Source organism: Neltuma alba, unplaced genomic scaffold (genome assembly GCF_004799145.2).
Source record: "Neltuma alba isolate B1F8T4 unplaced genomic scaffold, ASM479914v2 tig00011681_pilon, whole genome shotgun sequence".
NCBI lineage: Eukaryota > Viridiplantae > Streptophyta > Magnoliopsida > Fabales > Fabaceae > Neltuma > Neltuma alba.
In genome coordinates, this window is record NW_021636320.1 from 160533 (window position 1) to 177132 (window position 16600).

Below are 16600 nucleotides of genomic sequence, written 5' to 3' on the forward strand. Positions count from 1 at the left end.
CATATATTTTCCAAACAAATTTTAAAAGTTACTTCTTTTGTCTTATTTACAGTCTAGAAACAAAAAATATTTTCTGATTCTTTTTTTTTTTACCGGTAAATATTTTCTGATTCTATTTATAAGATATTGAGAAAATTTTTTTATATAGATATATAATTTTACTCTTTATTTATTATTGTATTGCCTTTATTTAATATATATTAAATAGAGATAAAATTTAAAAATTATTAAATTTTAAATTTTTTTAATCTATATAAAATAGGTTGAAAATATTACGTAATTTATAAATATAATTAAAAGCGTACTTCTTTACCTTTATTAAAATATCTAGTGACGGTCGTCTGGGTCGAAACGATGGGAAAGATAAGCTGACTGTTGAATTGCAAATCGTTTATGAATGACATGACAACGTTGATGATGAGGGAGCCAGGTGTTCCTAATTATCCCAAGTAGGTCCCACTGGAAAATTGATAGCCCACCTCACCAGAAGCCCCCTTCATCCTCCCGCACCTCCTCGGACATGGCCATTCCCACGCCAATTTCCCCCCGCCATTTCAATTACAAAGCCTTTCACATCTTTCCCTTCTTTACCAGGTTGGATTATGTTTTACTCTTTCTTTCTCCTCTTTTTCCTTTTGGAATTTCCACTTCCCTTCTCCTTTTTCAGTTTTCTCTATTTTAATTTTGCTGCCTGTCTTTCACTGTTCCTCTGTGTTTCATTCTTGGTATCTCCCGTTTCTTCCTCCTCTTTTCCTGGTGATTTGAAGTGAATTTTAATTCTGGCTTCTTGGTAATTGGACTTGCGAGTGTAATTTACTGTCAAATGTACACTCCGTTCCAATATTGAATCTTGTCTGTCAGTTTCCCAACGTCAATGTTTCCCGTCGAGAACAGTTTTTTTTTTCCTTCCTTTTTTTCCCTTTCTTTTCACTGATTCAGTGCGCCAATTACTTATACTGCGTTAGTCAAGTTTTAGCTGAGCCCAGGTCGATGTATGAGGAATAGGGAATAGGGGGGAGGAAAGAACTCCACTGTTGCTAGGGAGGTCTGTTATTTTTGCTTTGGTTGAAGTGGTCTGACTTTTCTCACCGACCACGACGGGCTGAAATTCTGAAATATTATGTTGGTTACTTTTGGCGACAGATCGCGACTTCGTGGTCTAGGATCTATATCTTCTGATGGAGCGAATGATTCTTTTGTTCTTCTCCCTTCCTTTAACTGTTTTGGAGGGCCTGAAGGGCTGATTTTTCTGGCTGTGTCATTTCGAGGAGTTTAAAATCTGTGGGAGAGTTTTTTGTCTTCGTTCTTGAACCTTCATGGAGGGCTCATATGGATACGTTGATCACTACTTCCTATGATTTGCAACTTGCAATTTTTTATCATTTTATTTTTACTAATTTTGAATCTATTACTGCTTGTAGTTATACGATTATGTGCCCTTTTTCCAACCTCCCCCCCCCCCCGCCCCAAAAAAAACCAAAAAAATAAAAAAAATGAAGGGGTAGAAAGGGTCTTCTAAGTTGGGTACTCTCATTTTGAGTTGAATTAGAACAAAAGGTTTGAAAGTTTACTCAAAGTTCGTATTTGGACATCTTTTTAGAATTCTTATACCTGCAACTATTTTACTTAGAACGGTATCTAAGTTGGATACTGTCAAAAAAAGTTGCGTTAATTTGATCACTGGAACCTCTGGGTATGTGTGCCAACGCTTTTTGGTTCATATATGTTGCTCATCTTCTCCATCGATATAATGAAGCTCTTGTACATTGGCCCCGTATTTTTCCAGCATTGGACCGAAAGTCAAGTTACTATAATGATGATTGCTTTGTTTTCATGCAGACATTGAATTTTGCCTATTATGGGTTCTTTTTTCAGTATGGCGAATGCCAAATCCGATAGGAGTGAGGGTGACGAGGCCTTTCAGAATGAGATCTGCAAGAGGAGAAGAATGTTATCTAGCTTTGATGAGGAGAGTCCAAGATTAATTCCAAATCTTCCCGATGAATTATCACTTCAGATTATCGCCAGAGTTCCTAGAATTTGTTACTTAAACATGAGGTTGGTCTCAAGGAAATGGAAGACTACTATCATGAGTTCTGAATTATATAAGTTAAGAAAAGAACTTGGAACAACTGAAGAGTGGCTATATCTGTTGATCAAGGTTGGAGAAAACAAGCTTATATGGCATGCCCTGGATCCTCGTTCCCAAAAATGGCAGAGACTGCCTGCGATGCCCAATTTTGTTAATGAAGAAGAATCTAGAAAGGGTTCTTCTAGGCTTTGGATGTGGAACATGGTGGAAGGTATTAGAATTGCTGAAGTTATAAGAGGTTTGCTGGGACAGAAGGATGGATTAGATGAAATGCCCTTTTGCGGCTGTGCCATTGGAGCTGTCGAGGGATGTCTCTATGTTCTTGGTGGATTCTCTAAATCTTCAACCATGAGATGTGTTTGGCGATACGATCTGATAGAAAACAAATGGAGCAAGGTGACCTCGATGTCTACAGGTAGGGCATATTGCAAGACAGGCATCTTAAATAACAAACTTTATGTGGTCGGAGGGGTTAGTCAGGGTCAAGCTGGATTGATTCCCCTTCAGTCTGCTGAAGTTTTTGATCCCTCTACAGATACATGGTCCAATGTACCTAGTATGCCTTTCTCAAAAGCTCGAGTCCTGCCCACTGTCTTTTTGGCTGACATGTTGAAGCCTATTGCCACAGGATTGACCTCCTACATGGGAAGGCTATGTGTCCCACAAAGTTTGTATTCATGGCCCTTTTTTGTTGATGTGGGCGGAGAAATCTATGATCCTGAAACAAATTCATGGATGGAAATGCCTAATGGAATGGGTGAGGGTTGGCCTGCTCGGCAAGCAGGTACCAAATTGAGCGTTGTGGTGGATGGTGAATTATATGCTTATGATCCTTCTAATTCTCTGGAAAGTGGAAAGATCAAGGTATATGATCAAGGAGAAGATGCATGGAAAGTAGTTATCGGAAAAGTCCCCGTATATGATTGTGCAGATTCAGAGTCTCCGTATTTGCTCGCTGGTTTCCATGAGAAAATTCACGTCATTACAAAAGATGCTAATCATGACATTGCTGTTCTTAAGGCTGACCTGCGCAGTAATTGGGATTCTTCTCCTTCAATCTCCTCCCTTTCGCCCATCTGTGGTCATGAAGATCCAGAACCAGGTGCTGAACCTGATGCAGTTGTTTGGAAGGTAGTTGCCAAGAAAGACTTTGGTCCAGCTGAATTGGTCAGTTGCCAAGTGATTGATATTTAGTTAATTCCAAGTATGAAATTCTATAATATATTAGTTTACTGGAAGCTAAATGAACATACGACATGGTTGCTAGTTCATTTAGACGAATGTTTTAGTACTTGTATGTATCGTATAGGCAGTTCTATGGAAATTACCACCTACGAGGTTACGACTGTAACGTGCTTGTTGCTGGTTTAGATTTACTGCGAAAGGAAGGGAGAAATGAGATGGGTTCATTCTCTCCAGAATTAACGTTCAAATAATGTCGTCATCAAGCTGGTTTTGATATTTATTCCGGTGGTCGTGGCATATGCTGTAGGCATTTTTGGGGACAAATTCATGCCTATATTCATTTTACGCACAACTTAATTGCAACTCTGATAAAATTACAATAAAAATAGGAAAAAAAGAGATATGGATTTGTGAAATTAATTATTTGTTTAAAAAGAATTTATATTTTTATGTTTTAAGTGGTAACGCGGAAAAAATATATAGGGAGAGTATGTATATTTTTTAAAATGGTTTTTCTTGTGTCCTACAAAAATCTGCAAGAAAAAAGTGTATAACGAAAAGATAATGAAATTCTTGATTCATCTAATTCATTTGCACTCATATTATGCCCGATTTGCTTATATGCCACTTTCATACTCAGAGGAAAAAAAGAATTTTTCATTCTAATTATGAGGCATATAATTGTTTTTTGACCAAATAGTTTTTTCTTTTATTCTCCATTAAATGTCGGTGCATGTTATTTAATTTTGAAAGATATATATTTAATAGAAGCAAAGTTTAAAACTATTGAAATTTTAGATATAATTAATAAAACAATTTTTAAGATTTTTTTTAATTTCAGTAAAATATGTTCAAAATGATTTATAAATCGGATAGGGTGGTATTAATTATAAAAGCATTTTTTGGTTGTTGGGAGGGATGCAAGAGTAAATATTTTCATTCAATAGGGTAAAAAATACAATACAAATGTATATATGATCATAAAAAATTATTCATTACAACCCTCGAGATTATCCATACCAGAGTCCACCCGGAGGATCATACTAAGAAGTTGGGACTCTTAGCATGCGATAGTAGTGATACACACTGAAGCATCGGCCGTTATTTCTCTAAGACAAGGATTAGTGAAGCTGACACCCTGATTAGAATTCCAAAGGAAACAGAGACTGAAATAGTGGGAGAGCGGGATTGATGAGATGCTGCCTCCGGTACTTAATACTAGCTCCCTTATTAAGTGTTAGTTTTATTTTTAATTTGATTCAAAATATAAAATTTTAATTTATTTTGTCAATTATATTTATTTAATTTTTTTAAAACAGTCATTATAGTAGTTGCACATATTACAGTGGTATCAAATAATAATTTTAACTAATATATATAATTAGTTAGAATATCTTAGGAAAAACAAGACATATTTATTACAAATAACTAATTTAACTAATTTTTTTAATTTTCTCAAATTTTTTTAATCTCCTCATATTAGTCAACAAGGATTGACTAATATGAGGAGATTAAAAAAATTAATTAAATTAATTATTTGTAATAAATAGGTATTGTCTTTTCTAAAATATTATTGTTAATCATATATATTAGCTAAAACTATCATGTAATAAAACATTTAACATATAAAACTACTATAAAAATCATATTAAAAAGTTAAATATAAAAACTAAAATTAATTAAACTTTTATATTTAAAATCAAATTAAATATAAAAGACGGCTTTTGTTACTGTAAAAAACGTGGGGATGTTTCAAGGACACCCCTCCCTATCCACCCAGTCCCAAAATCCGCCACAGAATTCAAGTACGACGGTCCTGCGCTGTCGCAGTGACAAAAATCACGCAGGCTGCCTCATGTTTAATTTGTTTCTATATTTTAAGTATTTTATTGATTTTCCGGCTAATTATCCAATTCAATTAATTTCCAATACACACACATGGATGCCTAGTCTCTGATGCAACTTCTTTAATCGTTAAAACGCATGTGTTTTTAAAGGTCAGAACCTATGACGGATCTAGTGCAACCAATATATTTAATAGATCAAGCAACAGAAGAAAACGCTCGTGAAACAAGACCCAGAAATAAACAAAAACCTCTTCATCGTCCCAAAAATTTAAATAGAAATGATATTTGTATGAACTTAATTGTTTCTGTACAGCAAAACAATTACAGTGCCGAGACTAAAACCGAGATGTTACAGGGCACGAACCAAGGAGGGAAATATTTTATTTACAAAGTATTTATCGGCGTCTTCATTTGTAAAATGAAGACATGGCATAACAACACTTGCAGGAATCCCGGGCATGGCCGAAAAGGCCCCATTATATATAGATATACCATAACCTTATCCGATAATAAACAGGGAGGGCTGACAGGATGGAACCATGAATGATGAGCTCGTGCAGGGGCGGCGGATGGCAAATGCAGTTTCTATTGGCTACAAGGAATGGTCCCTCCTGGGTGTCCTGGAATTCTTGAGAGTCATCATGAGTTTTTGTCTTTCACCTTCGACTTCTGCAAACTGAAGACTTAACTGAGAGTAACGGTCATGCATCTCTTTCAGTTCCGTCTCCACAGCAACGTGTCTTGCCTTTAGTTCCAGCATGTCTTTGATTAACTCGTTGATATCCCTGAAGCTTCGGAAAATTGCTTCCTCGTCACTGTGTTGCTTCAAGAAAGAGCTGCAGTGTTGGGAAAAACACATCATGCCAAGTGCTCAATTTCCTTTTGCCCCCCCCCCATCAATTTCTATCAATGTTGGGGGTAATTCCAAATACTGCCTGATTTTTAAAATACTACTTCCGGTCCTTGATATAAGAGTTAGTTGACTAATTTGAGTAGATTAAAAAAATTAGTTAAGTTAGTTATTTATAACAAATAGGTGTTGTTTTTTCTAAAATATTTTGGCTAATCAAATATATTAGCTAGAACTACCGTCACAAAGACTACCTTGAAAAAACATGGATAAATATGAGAAACAAAATAAATCGTCTTATATTTAAGATCAAAATAAAAGTCAAACGAGTTCTTATATTAAAAACCGGACATAATAAATAAAACTACAATATGACAAAGTATTGTTAGATATATGCAAATCTATTAGAATGATAAATGTATGTAGCGATCAAACTATATGCTTCTCAAGGTTAGTATCACAGCAAACTCCTTTAACTGAAGTATATCACTAGTCACCACGCCAGACTTGAACGCAGAAAGAGAAAGGAAATCTAAAGAAATACCACCCAAAAATTTTCACTACTGATGCAAAGGAGAATGTACCTCTGAAATTGTAAGCTTGATTTCTTGGCCTGTAATGCTCCAGCAAGTTCAATCTCCAAAGCAAGAACCCTTTCCAGTGCATTACCACTGACGGAGATTTCATTGAACACAGGGCATACATCTCCCAACTCTTGATTAGCCTGAACAAAGCTCAAAATAAATAAGAATGTAAAGAAAGACATGCTTCATGGTGGTGCAGATAGAATCCATCACCTCATGGAGCTGCATCAATTCTCTTTGCAAGCCTGGAAAACTTGACTCGAAGTTACAGTCATCTACCGATGTAAATAAATTCTCATTCTTCATTTTTTCCAACTGCAATTAGAAGACACAAATCAGATCACATGTTTCAGCCAGAAAAGAGGTTAGACTACATTGGCATTCAACAGAATTATGAAATTAACAAAATAGGGAAAAGCAAATGCTATTCACATACCCCCACATGCATAAGATAGTTGAAGGACAATACTTCTATCACAAGTAATTAGAACTATAAGAAGAATGGAAGAAAGCAAGAATAATAACAACAAACTTATTCACACAAAGAAATACCTCATTATTCAAGTGGTCCAGGCTGGATTTTAAACTTTGAGATAAAGCAGCATGTTTCTGTCCAGCAAGTTGCAAGTTCTCTTCAGTTTCAACAGTTTGGCATCCATTTATGCCTCCAAGTGCAGGTGCTTCCTGGCAAATGATTACCCACAGCATTAATAAAAGGCTTGCCAGATATAAAAGAAAGCCTACATTAAATACGCAATTAAAAGGTGTTTGGGTAGCACTAGAAGTGCTTCTGAAAAGTACTTTTCCATAAATTGAGATAAACTCCTCCACATATTTACTTCGTATACCGTAAAAATATTTTCAAAACTATGGTTTTAATTCTATCCAAACACCTCCTAGGTAGTTCTCTTGAAACTAAAGGCCTTTGCTTGCCTTTGGTGCAAAAGAGACATCACAGAAGAAAGGAAAATGGTGAAAGGGGGGAAGAATAGTCTTTTCTTCCTATAACTTAGTTCCTTACTACCTTCAGCGCACTCCCACTGTTTCACTCAACTTGAAGAGATACCCATTTAATCATTTGAGAATAAGCCATATGACTAAGTCAAGATATTTGGACTTGTGCAAAGGAGTTTTCTACACTGCAAGAAACATATCATGGGGACATTGAAAGTGTCAAGAGTTATGTGGTTAAAACTCAGATGATACTACCTCCGGTTCTAAATATAAAAACTAGTTGACTAATTTGAGTAGATTAAGGAAATAAGTTAAGTTAGTTATTTGTAATAAATATGTGTTGTCTTTCTTAAAATATTCTTGTTAATCAAGTTTATTGGCTAGAATTGTCATTATTAGAAGGATTATCTTAGGAAAAAATAAATAAATATGAAAGGCAAAGAAGATTAGGATTTGGTATTTAGGACCAAAATAAAAGTCAAACGAGGTCTTATATTAAGGACTGGAGGTAGTATTATTGTATATTCCATATCTTATCATGGACAAACACAAAACAATCAAATAAGGTTATATATAGGATTCTCTACCAGTACAACATTCAACCATAATAAAAAGGGCACACCAATAGTTTAGTTCGTTAACAAAGTCAAAATTTTCTAGATTTGAAGTAATTTGGCTACACAGGATCCCATAAAATCGTAGAAACAAGGTTATTTCTCTTCCATTTCATATCCAATAAACATTAGGAAACATACAATGATGATGAAATATGTGCTTCCAAAAAGAATTATATCATTTACCTCAGGTTTTGCATTGATGGGCGTATCTGGACTATCTGGCTCTCGACTGCAACCTACACAGGCAGATTTGGCTTCTCTGGGACTTGATGGACTAGAGGATGGATCCACAGATGAATAATTTCGAGGAAATTTATCAACAATCTCTTTCCCAACAGTTGGAATGTTAGAAATTGGGTTTCTAGAATGAGGCTGTTCTTCAATGGGTTCATCAGATGGGCCAGTCCTTTTCTGTGATACGTTGTTGCCTTCCTTCAAAAATTTGAGATGAGATCCAGCATCTTCAATTAATTCCTTCATCAAGGTAAGTTCAACAGCAATTCTGGACTTCTCCTCATTGCATTTTAGAAGAGAATCTTCAAGCTCTTGCTTTTCCTGCTTGCAACATTCAAGGCTAATCATTGAGCATTCCTTTTCAGCATTTACTAGGTCATAAACATTTAACAAATTGCGTTTTTCAGAAAGTACAGCTTGTAACTCAGCTTCTAGGTCCAGGATCTTCATTCTCAGCTCTTCATTTCTTTTTATGTGCGAAGCTTCAGATTTCTTTCTGTTCTCGATATCATCAATAGCATCTTGCAGTTTCCATAGCATTTCCTCACTATGCTTTTTGGACAAGGAAAGTTGTTGCTTTAGTTCTTGCAGCTTTGTTTCATACTGTTCCTTGATAAATGCTATTCTCAAGGACTCCTGCATAGCAACTTGTGGTCCTTCATGCCCTCTTCTGTCACGAGCATTGAGACACTCAGCATCAGCCTTGTCTTTGAGCTCCTTCAAATGAATGGACAAATTTTTGAACTCTTCCGTCTTCAACACCTGCTCAGAAAGCCTCTTGGTAAGTTCACTGTATTGGATCTGCAACCTAATCAGTTCATCATCTGATTGTTTTAGCGAGAACATTGCACTTTTCAGTTCATCTAATTTGGACTGGAAAACCATGCATTTTACTTCAACTTCTTCCTTATCAAAAAAGAGGTCTTCAATATCTATTCTACAATTTGCCAACAAGTGCTCCAGCCTTTCAACTTCAAGAGCACCCTGGCTTTCATGTTCACAAGAAATATCAATTGCATTCTCTGCCCTGCTCTTGTATTCTGAAAGCTCTTCATTTATTGCATTGTTTTGATCAATTAGTGCTCTGCTCTGAGCAGTGGAGGATTCTAACTCTGATTTTAAACAATCCACACTTCCCGACAATCTTGCATTTTCTTCAATGTAAGTTGATTCTCTGGAAAGAAAACCATTTAACTCAGATTCTACATCAAGATTCTTCTTGTGAAGCACTTCAACTTGCCTGCAAGTTGAGTGAAGCTTTTCAACAAGATTCTCAATATGACCCTCCAACTGAGCCCTTGTGAAAATCATAACGACATCCGTTGCTATTGCAAAATCATGCAGTTCAGCTAAATGAGTTTCCAGAAAACTAATGGAAGAAGATTCTCTTAAAACATCTTTAAGACGTCCATCAGTTTCCAGTAATAATTCAGACACTCTTGATTTCTCTATTTCCAGGTCTGCAACCATTTCCTTGAGCCGGACTAGTTCGTTTTTGTTTAAATCAAAATCCTCCAGCTGGCATTGCTTCTCATTCAATACTGAAGTGAGATCTGTTACTGTTTTCTCTAATTTTCCTCTGAATGTTTTCTCAGCATGCAACTCATCATATAGAGAATGCAAACTTTCTTTCAAAGCATTAAGCTCTGAAGAAATCATAGAAGATTCTTCAACTTCCTTCTGCAAAGACGCCTCTAGAGCTTCTTTTTCCCTGGTAGTTTCTGATAAACTCAGCTTACACTTTTCAAGGTCGCCAGATAAAGTGTCTAACCTTAAAATTTCTTGAGCAAGGTCATGATTTCTCATACTAAGTTGTTGTAGCTCAGCTTCCAGATGATCAAGAACTGACAAAAGTTCTTTGTGATGCTTCGAGTAAATTTCTTCAATATCTGAACTAGCCTTCAGCGTGTTAACAACTGCTTCAAACTCTGACTGAAGTTTCTGCAACAGGGCACTGGACGTGCTTAGATTACCTACCATCTCTTGCAAATCGTGTTCAAACTTTTGTTTCATGACTATGTAATCTGATTTTGCAGTATTTAAGGATACTTGAGACAGATGCTGTTCATTCACTAAAACTTTCTTCTCTTCAATGAGTTGCTGAATCCTATCACATGCACTATGTTGGAGCTCGTCTAGCTGCAAAATGAGACCATCTAGATCTTTAGACTTCAAGTCCTGAGAAGAAGATGTGCTACAAAGAGAGAGGCCACTGTAATTATTTGCATATGATTCAATCACTTTCTGCAACTTGATGCACCCAGAGTTGACCACACTCTGCAGATGGTCCTTCATAGAAACCAGCTCATTTAATTCGCTTCTGCTAGCTTTTAACTCTTCCCTCAAGGTGGACATTTCATTGTGAATAATGTTATTTGCTTGACTCTCTTCTTTCACTAAATTCTTCAACTCCAAGTTTTCTGCATTGCAGGCCACAAATTTACTCTCATAACTTCTATACTCTGCCAGATGAGTTTCCAATTCAATGATTTTCTGAGCAAGAAGATGGTTTTCATGAGCAAGACTTTTAAAACTTGCTTCCAAAATTTCATTCTGGTGAGCAATATCATTGCTTCTAGCTGTGCAACTGGCCTTGTATTCATTTAGGGAGTGAATATCATTCATGGCATTCTGCAGCCTAAGTGTCAATAACTCCTTGGACTCTGTTGAGAGTTTCAGCTGCTGAGAGAGTTGATCGATGTTTTCTTTCATGAGTTGAATGTCAACATTTGCTTCAAGCAACATTTCTTGTAAAGCTTTTGAAAACACTTCCAGGTATATATTCACAAAATGCATATGGCAGGCTTCTTCTTCAACCTGTTTGTACAAGCCTTCTTGCAAGTGGAGTGATTGTTTCAAATCCTTTAGTAAAATATCCTCGCCTAAATGCTGCTTGTTTAATAGAGCATTCTGAGTTTGACATGGTGATTGATTTGAAGTAAGGCCTTCCTCTAAACTTTTCAGATGATTTAATGTTTCAGGGCAAGGAAGTGAAGAATCAGAAAAGGCTTGCTTTATGAGATTCTCGTTAGTTTCATACATAGAAAGAACCTGGCAAGAAAGTAGCTTGAGGTCTTTTTGCAACTGACCAACAGCAATAGAATAGTTCAATCGGGCCCTTTTGAGGGCTGCTTCTGCAGAAACAGCCCTTCTTTCAAGCTCATTGTTAAGAGAATTCAAAATGCGCTTGTCCTCATCAAATTTTAATGTCTGCTCTTTCATATTTAGATGCATTCTCTCAATCTCTGTCTTACTAGATGAAATTGTGTACAGGCAAGCAGAATGTTCATTCCTGAGGTTCTGCAGCTCTGCCATCATCTGTCTCTGATTCTGCTCAAGTTCCTGAACAAGAGCTTCATAGTAGCACTCCATCTGGTCCATTTTCCTAGCAAGGCCTTCCCTTTCAGTTTTGGACTCATCTAGCTCTCTAAGAAGTTCAAAAAGTTTTGCTCTCATTTCAAGGGTAGGATCTATAGTACTAGATTCATGAGACACAAAGCCAGGGATGCTAATGAGATGAGCCATGCCTTCAGATTGGAAAAAATCTGACTCAGATCGAGCTCCTGCTAAAAATTGCTCGCCTTTATGTGAAGCCATCTCTTTGCTCTCTCTTCCTTTGGCAACACTGGTTCCTGGATACCCTTGCTTAACAACTTGCAAAGCCTCAATTAGTGCTTCTAACTCCGAGTCTAGAAACCTAGAATTCTTTTCATGAAATCCCGTGGACACCTTTGTTTGAATTTCTCTCAACTTATCTTCCATAAGCAAAAGCTCCTGGAACCCTCTAAGCTGGGACTTCTGAAATAACTTTTCCTCATCTGTCTCAGTTGGTTCTATCATTGAATATGTAAAGCTCAATTTAGAATTTTTAAGCTGTTCAAAGTCATTTTTAAACTCCAAACACTCTGATTTTAGTACAGCAACCTCTTTTGATAGCGCTTCTCCAGAAGAAATCTCAGCAGCAAGTTGCTCAGCAAAATTTAGCGTTTCAGCACCTATTGCATCCGAATGATTCCGCAAAGAGCTTACCTCCAGTTTTAGACCAAGAATAGATGACTCAATTGCTTCTAAATCTTCTCTAAGTCTGCTAGTATCTTCAGAAGCAGTAAATATATCATTTGCAGCAGCACCGTCCGCCCTCCAATCTTGGACCCAATCACTGCCCTGTGATGGACCAAGTGCATCACCTTTCTCAGGCTGATGACTTTGAGTGAGGGATAATCCACCCGAATCACCAGAAGTTGTGCATTTAAGGCCATCTAGTTCGTTTGTGGAGGACATATCATGCTTCTCAGCATACATGCTCCCCGAAGTAGTCGAAGAGCTGTCAAGTCCAACAGCTGAGTCAGCACACTCTTCATTCATCCCTGCCTCTACTTCAAGTGAAGAAGCAAGAGCAAGCCCTTTAGATTCTTTCTTGAACTTCACTCCTGCACTGACCTGTATAGTGACAAAAGAAAAGGCCAACATGAAAATGATACTCACACATAAAACTTTTAAGAAAAATCGATAGGCATGATCATTCACTCCAATGCTAGATGATAAATTATTATTTCAGCCCCCCCCCCCGGGGGCATTATTGCATGTCTATTTCCTTATAATGTACTACTAGGCACGTGCCCAAGTATCCTCCAAGTACGTTATTAATGCTCATTCAATCAACCATCAATGGTAGCTTGAATTGCATAATCTACTGATAGTAGAAAACAGTTAGGTGAATATGGTTTGACCATAGATAAGTTACAGAAAATCCTCAGAACTCAAATGTGTACACTGTAGACAACAAGCACTACATACAATCTGTAGGAACAATACATTGTATCTTCAGCTAGGCTGGGAAAAAAGAGTTCTAAATCTAGGAGTGCTTAGATAAAAACCAAACAAAGCACAGATGCATCTGATTAGTGCATGTGTATTGAAAATAAAGTTTCAACATGACTTTTTTAGCCAGGAGAGCTCCTGAGCCCAAAAAAAATGAGGAAACAACAGAAAGTAAAATGTAAATGAGTAATAGCTTTAGGCTAACAATAAAAATGTACAAGACAAAGTCGTAGCAAGCATGCCTGGAGCAAGTGAGGATGAAGATTGCTAAATTAGGTATGGCAAATATATAGACCGAAATATATTGTAAAGGAGAGGGGGAGGGGAATGAAACCTTATTTATATGATTATTGACATTCTGATCTGGAGATGACTCTTTGCTATCAGCAGATTCATCATTAGTGCCTTGGTCAGAGTTGGTCTGCAGACCCTTCTCTCTGAGTTCCCTTTGCTGCTCAAATTCTCTGAAAGTAAATATAAACCTCAAATAAGTGTGTGCTATTGTTGGCTAAACCGCTAAAGCACATTCTTACATGCCACAGATAGTAAGTACCTGAAACCAGTTTTGGATGTCAGCAGCTGCACAGTGACCTGGCTTCAAATAAGAAAATGGACAAAGATTTTTAAGGAATATCAGCGATATCCCAGGCAGTAAATATATTCTCATTCTCAATACATACGTAAAAGCAAGATGCCATTGCCATGGACCACAGATGCATCAAATAAGGAACTGTATACTATAAAGCCATAAAAATACAAAAATTAACAAAATGAAGAAAAATTAATTTTAAAAACTCTCACATGTAGTATGGTTCCTGCCTCACATCCATTGAGCTGCACAGAAACAGCTGTAGGCTTCAAGGCATCAACAAAATCAGCCAGATTGATGGTCGCTTCCCCAAGGATGCTAGACCGTGAAGAGCCCTAGTGTGAGAATAGGCAAAAATGAAGTTAGTACAGTTCCGTTGGGATAAATGCCACAGGAACCTCTCTTATTGTGAAGACACAGACAGCATGTAGACATTTCTGATGGTAGCAGGTAATAACAGCTAGCTCTCTGTAAATATATGATATTCAAATTTCACAACCACAAGAGTTGTCACGTTCTTAGCATATGAGTCATAGTATTAATTAAATTTGGTTCCCAATACAAAAGCCATTCAGACTTGATGATTTTGAAAGAGAAATCCATTCATTAGTAAATGAACGTTGATATATTTTTTTGGTCATTGCATCACAGAATTAGAGGATATGGTGAAAATATGGGAGCACTGGGCTATGTATACAACCCAAAAAATGGCATACACATGAGTAGTTTCTATAATAAAGGCAATTATGCAAATGACATGAAAATTTCGACAAATAAAGCGGACTATAACTACAATATAAGGTCATAAAAGAACATACCATTCCCACGACAAGTTTATAAAGTTTGTCATCATATTGTCTTGATTTAAGGTCTTGGAGAAGTCTTGTAGTTTCATAAATTGGGTCTGCCCACTTGCAGGTTCCATTTCTCACATTTGCTTTGGTTGTCTTTGCTATGGCCTTCCCAGAGTCAGAAGGTATAAAAGATATAAACAATTTATCCCATCCGGATTGCGGAATCTATAGAAAGCTTACTATCAGCACTTACATAAAGAAAATAAATTAGATGCATGAAATTTTAAAATCCACAAAAATATAAGGAATTAGCCGATGGCAAACTTACATGCGTGGCATGGAATTGCAGTCGGAAAACAACCTTTACTTTTGTCTTCTCTATCTTCCACTTTGTGATTCTTGACATTGTTCAGGCAATCAATCAATCCTATCATGCATTATAGCATAACTTGAGGGTTCCACAATCATTTCTAAGCCCAATGAACCGCTTTAATTGTCATGCATGCAATAGCAGTAATCGTTATCTCCTGAATGTCAGAGAAACAAGGCACACACGTCATTCCTTAGAGATAAACCTACACAGCAATTTGAAAACCTCACAAACCAAGTTATAATCCACTGATCCAAAATTATGACAGTATATATCATATGGAGGGCTTACAATGCCTTAGATTAATTACAAGTTTGTTACGGTAAAAGACTTGTGCCACCAGAAGTGAATAAACAGAACAAAGAATGGCATCCAGGAGGGATGACACTTGAACCGATGAAAGACCATATAGAACAAGCACATCACGGAAATGAAGGGCGGGGCAGATTCGCACAGCACATAGTATCGATTGTCGTGAGTCGTGAATCATGATGAAACCAGTGTTTACCGGGCCGAAAAAATCCAGTAATTACTAATGCTGTACTCTAGAAGGAAAAATGTTGGTATTATTTTAACCATCATTTGTCTGCAAACACTGGCTTAATCAGGAAATCCAAATTTGCCAAATTGCGAGAGGAAACAATTGCATGTAGCACGAAAGGCTGACTCGTAAATTCAGCCTTCAAGTTGGAACTCGATATATAGAATAATGGAGTTAGATCTCCAAGTTGAACTATCGCATAATGCGTTTGGCTGCAAAGAAAGTAGGAAAGCAAATATGAAAGTTAAGCCTATTTCAACCCGAGAAGAGTCTATCCAGCTGAGCTTCAACACTTCCCGGTTTCGCGTGTTAGACAGTGTTCAGCAGATGAAACAGCTAAATCCAGCATTTCTTCCTCCCCTCCCCCTTGTTCCCCGAAAACGCGAAGATGACCGAACAGAAAATGATCAGACTACAAGATTTGGAAATAAAAGCAGAACCACGCATACCGTGTTGAAAGAGTCGGAAACTTCTCAGAATGTCAAACCTGAAATTTTTTGCCAAAAGTCCGCAAAGAAAAATCGCGGATCGAACGCAATGGATTCAAATTTGACCTCGTCGATATAGACGAGCAGCAGGAACCCGAAAGCTGCTTTGCTTCGGACAATGCCACTATATACTTGACCCGAAAAACTCAGAACCCAAAGACTGACAAAAGCAAAGAGTGAAAGAGAATCCTGACCCAAATGCTACGCCGAATGTAGGAAAATATGCAGCTAAAAGAGTAAGCACGGTTTTTTCCCTAGCTTAAAAATTGTTACCAGATACTGACACTCCTTACATCAAGATGGAGCCAAAATAAAAAGAGAAAATGCAATGAACAAGAAAACGCCAAAAGGATTGCGCAAGCAAAGTGCCGCGGTAAGAAGACACCTACTGCCACTAGAAAGCTGACACCTAAAATCGTCAAAATTACCAGCGACAATTTATAAATTAATATATTGAAGCCATAATATATTAATAGTGTTGGAAGTGAAGGCTGTATAGTGCGGGCATTATTGGGTAGGTAAATATCTGCGGACCTGTAGCTGCTTAAGGAGCAAGAAACGGTAAGGAATCTTCGGACGGAAGGCTCTGACTGTGAGTGACCGTCTCCGAGCCCCCTCTGCGTGTCGTGAGAGT

The 16600-nt window shown here is 37.2% G+C and overlaps 2 protein-coding genes across 6 annotated transcripts; one reads left to right on the forward strand and one right to left on the reverse strand.

Moving 5' to 3' along the window:
- The first annotated feature begins 491 nt into the window (after positions 1 to 491).
- Positions 492 to 3553, forward strand: LOC114716577 (F-box/kelch-repeat protein At1g22040-like). Of its 2 annotated transcripts, none has more exons than XM_028901597.1 (2): positions 492 to 594; positions 1876 to 3553. In XM_028901597.1, exons 1-2 carry the CDS (start codon positions 521 to 523, stop codon positions 3284 to 3286), a joined length of 1485 nt encoding a protein of 494 aa, XP_028757430.1. In that variant the 5' UTR covers positions 492 to 520; the 3' UTR covers positions 3287 to 3553. The 2 variants fall into 2 exon arrangements, with proteins under 2 accessions (XP_028757430.1, XP_028757431.1); XM_028901598.1 differs by having other exon boundaries at positions 518 to 594; positions 1840 to 3553.
- Positions 3554 to 5361: 1808 nt separating this feature from the next.
- Positions 5362 to 16347, reverse strand: LOC114716606 (coiled-coil domain-containing protein 18). 4 transcript variants are annotated; one of them, XM_028901636.1, is made up of 11 exons: positions 15928 to 16347; positions 14896 to 14994; positions 14592 to 14792; positions 13986 to 14108; positions 13738 to 13775; positions 13519 to 13648; positions 8313 to 12803; positions 7111 to 7242; positions 6772 to 6879; positions 6559 to 6698; positions 5362 to 5960 (listed from the first exon to the last, which is right to left on the reverse strand). In XM_028901636.1, exons 2-11 carry the CDS (start codon positions 14971 to 14973, stop codon positions 5717 to 5719), a joined length of 5685 nt encoding a protein of 1894 aa, XP_028757469.1. In that variant the 5' UTR covers positions 14974 to 14994; positions 15928 to 16347; the 3' UTR covers positions 5362 to 5716. The 4 variants fall into 4 exon arrangements, with proteins under 4 accessions (XP_028757469.1, XP_028757468.1, XP_028757470.1 ...); XM_028901635.1 differs by having other exon boundaries at positions 14896 to 15094; XM_028901637.1 differs by having other exon boundaries at positions 6772 to 6873; positions 14896 to 15094; positions 15928 to 16345.
- Positions 16348 to 16600: the final 253 nt, after the last annotated feature.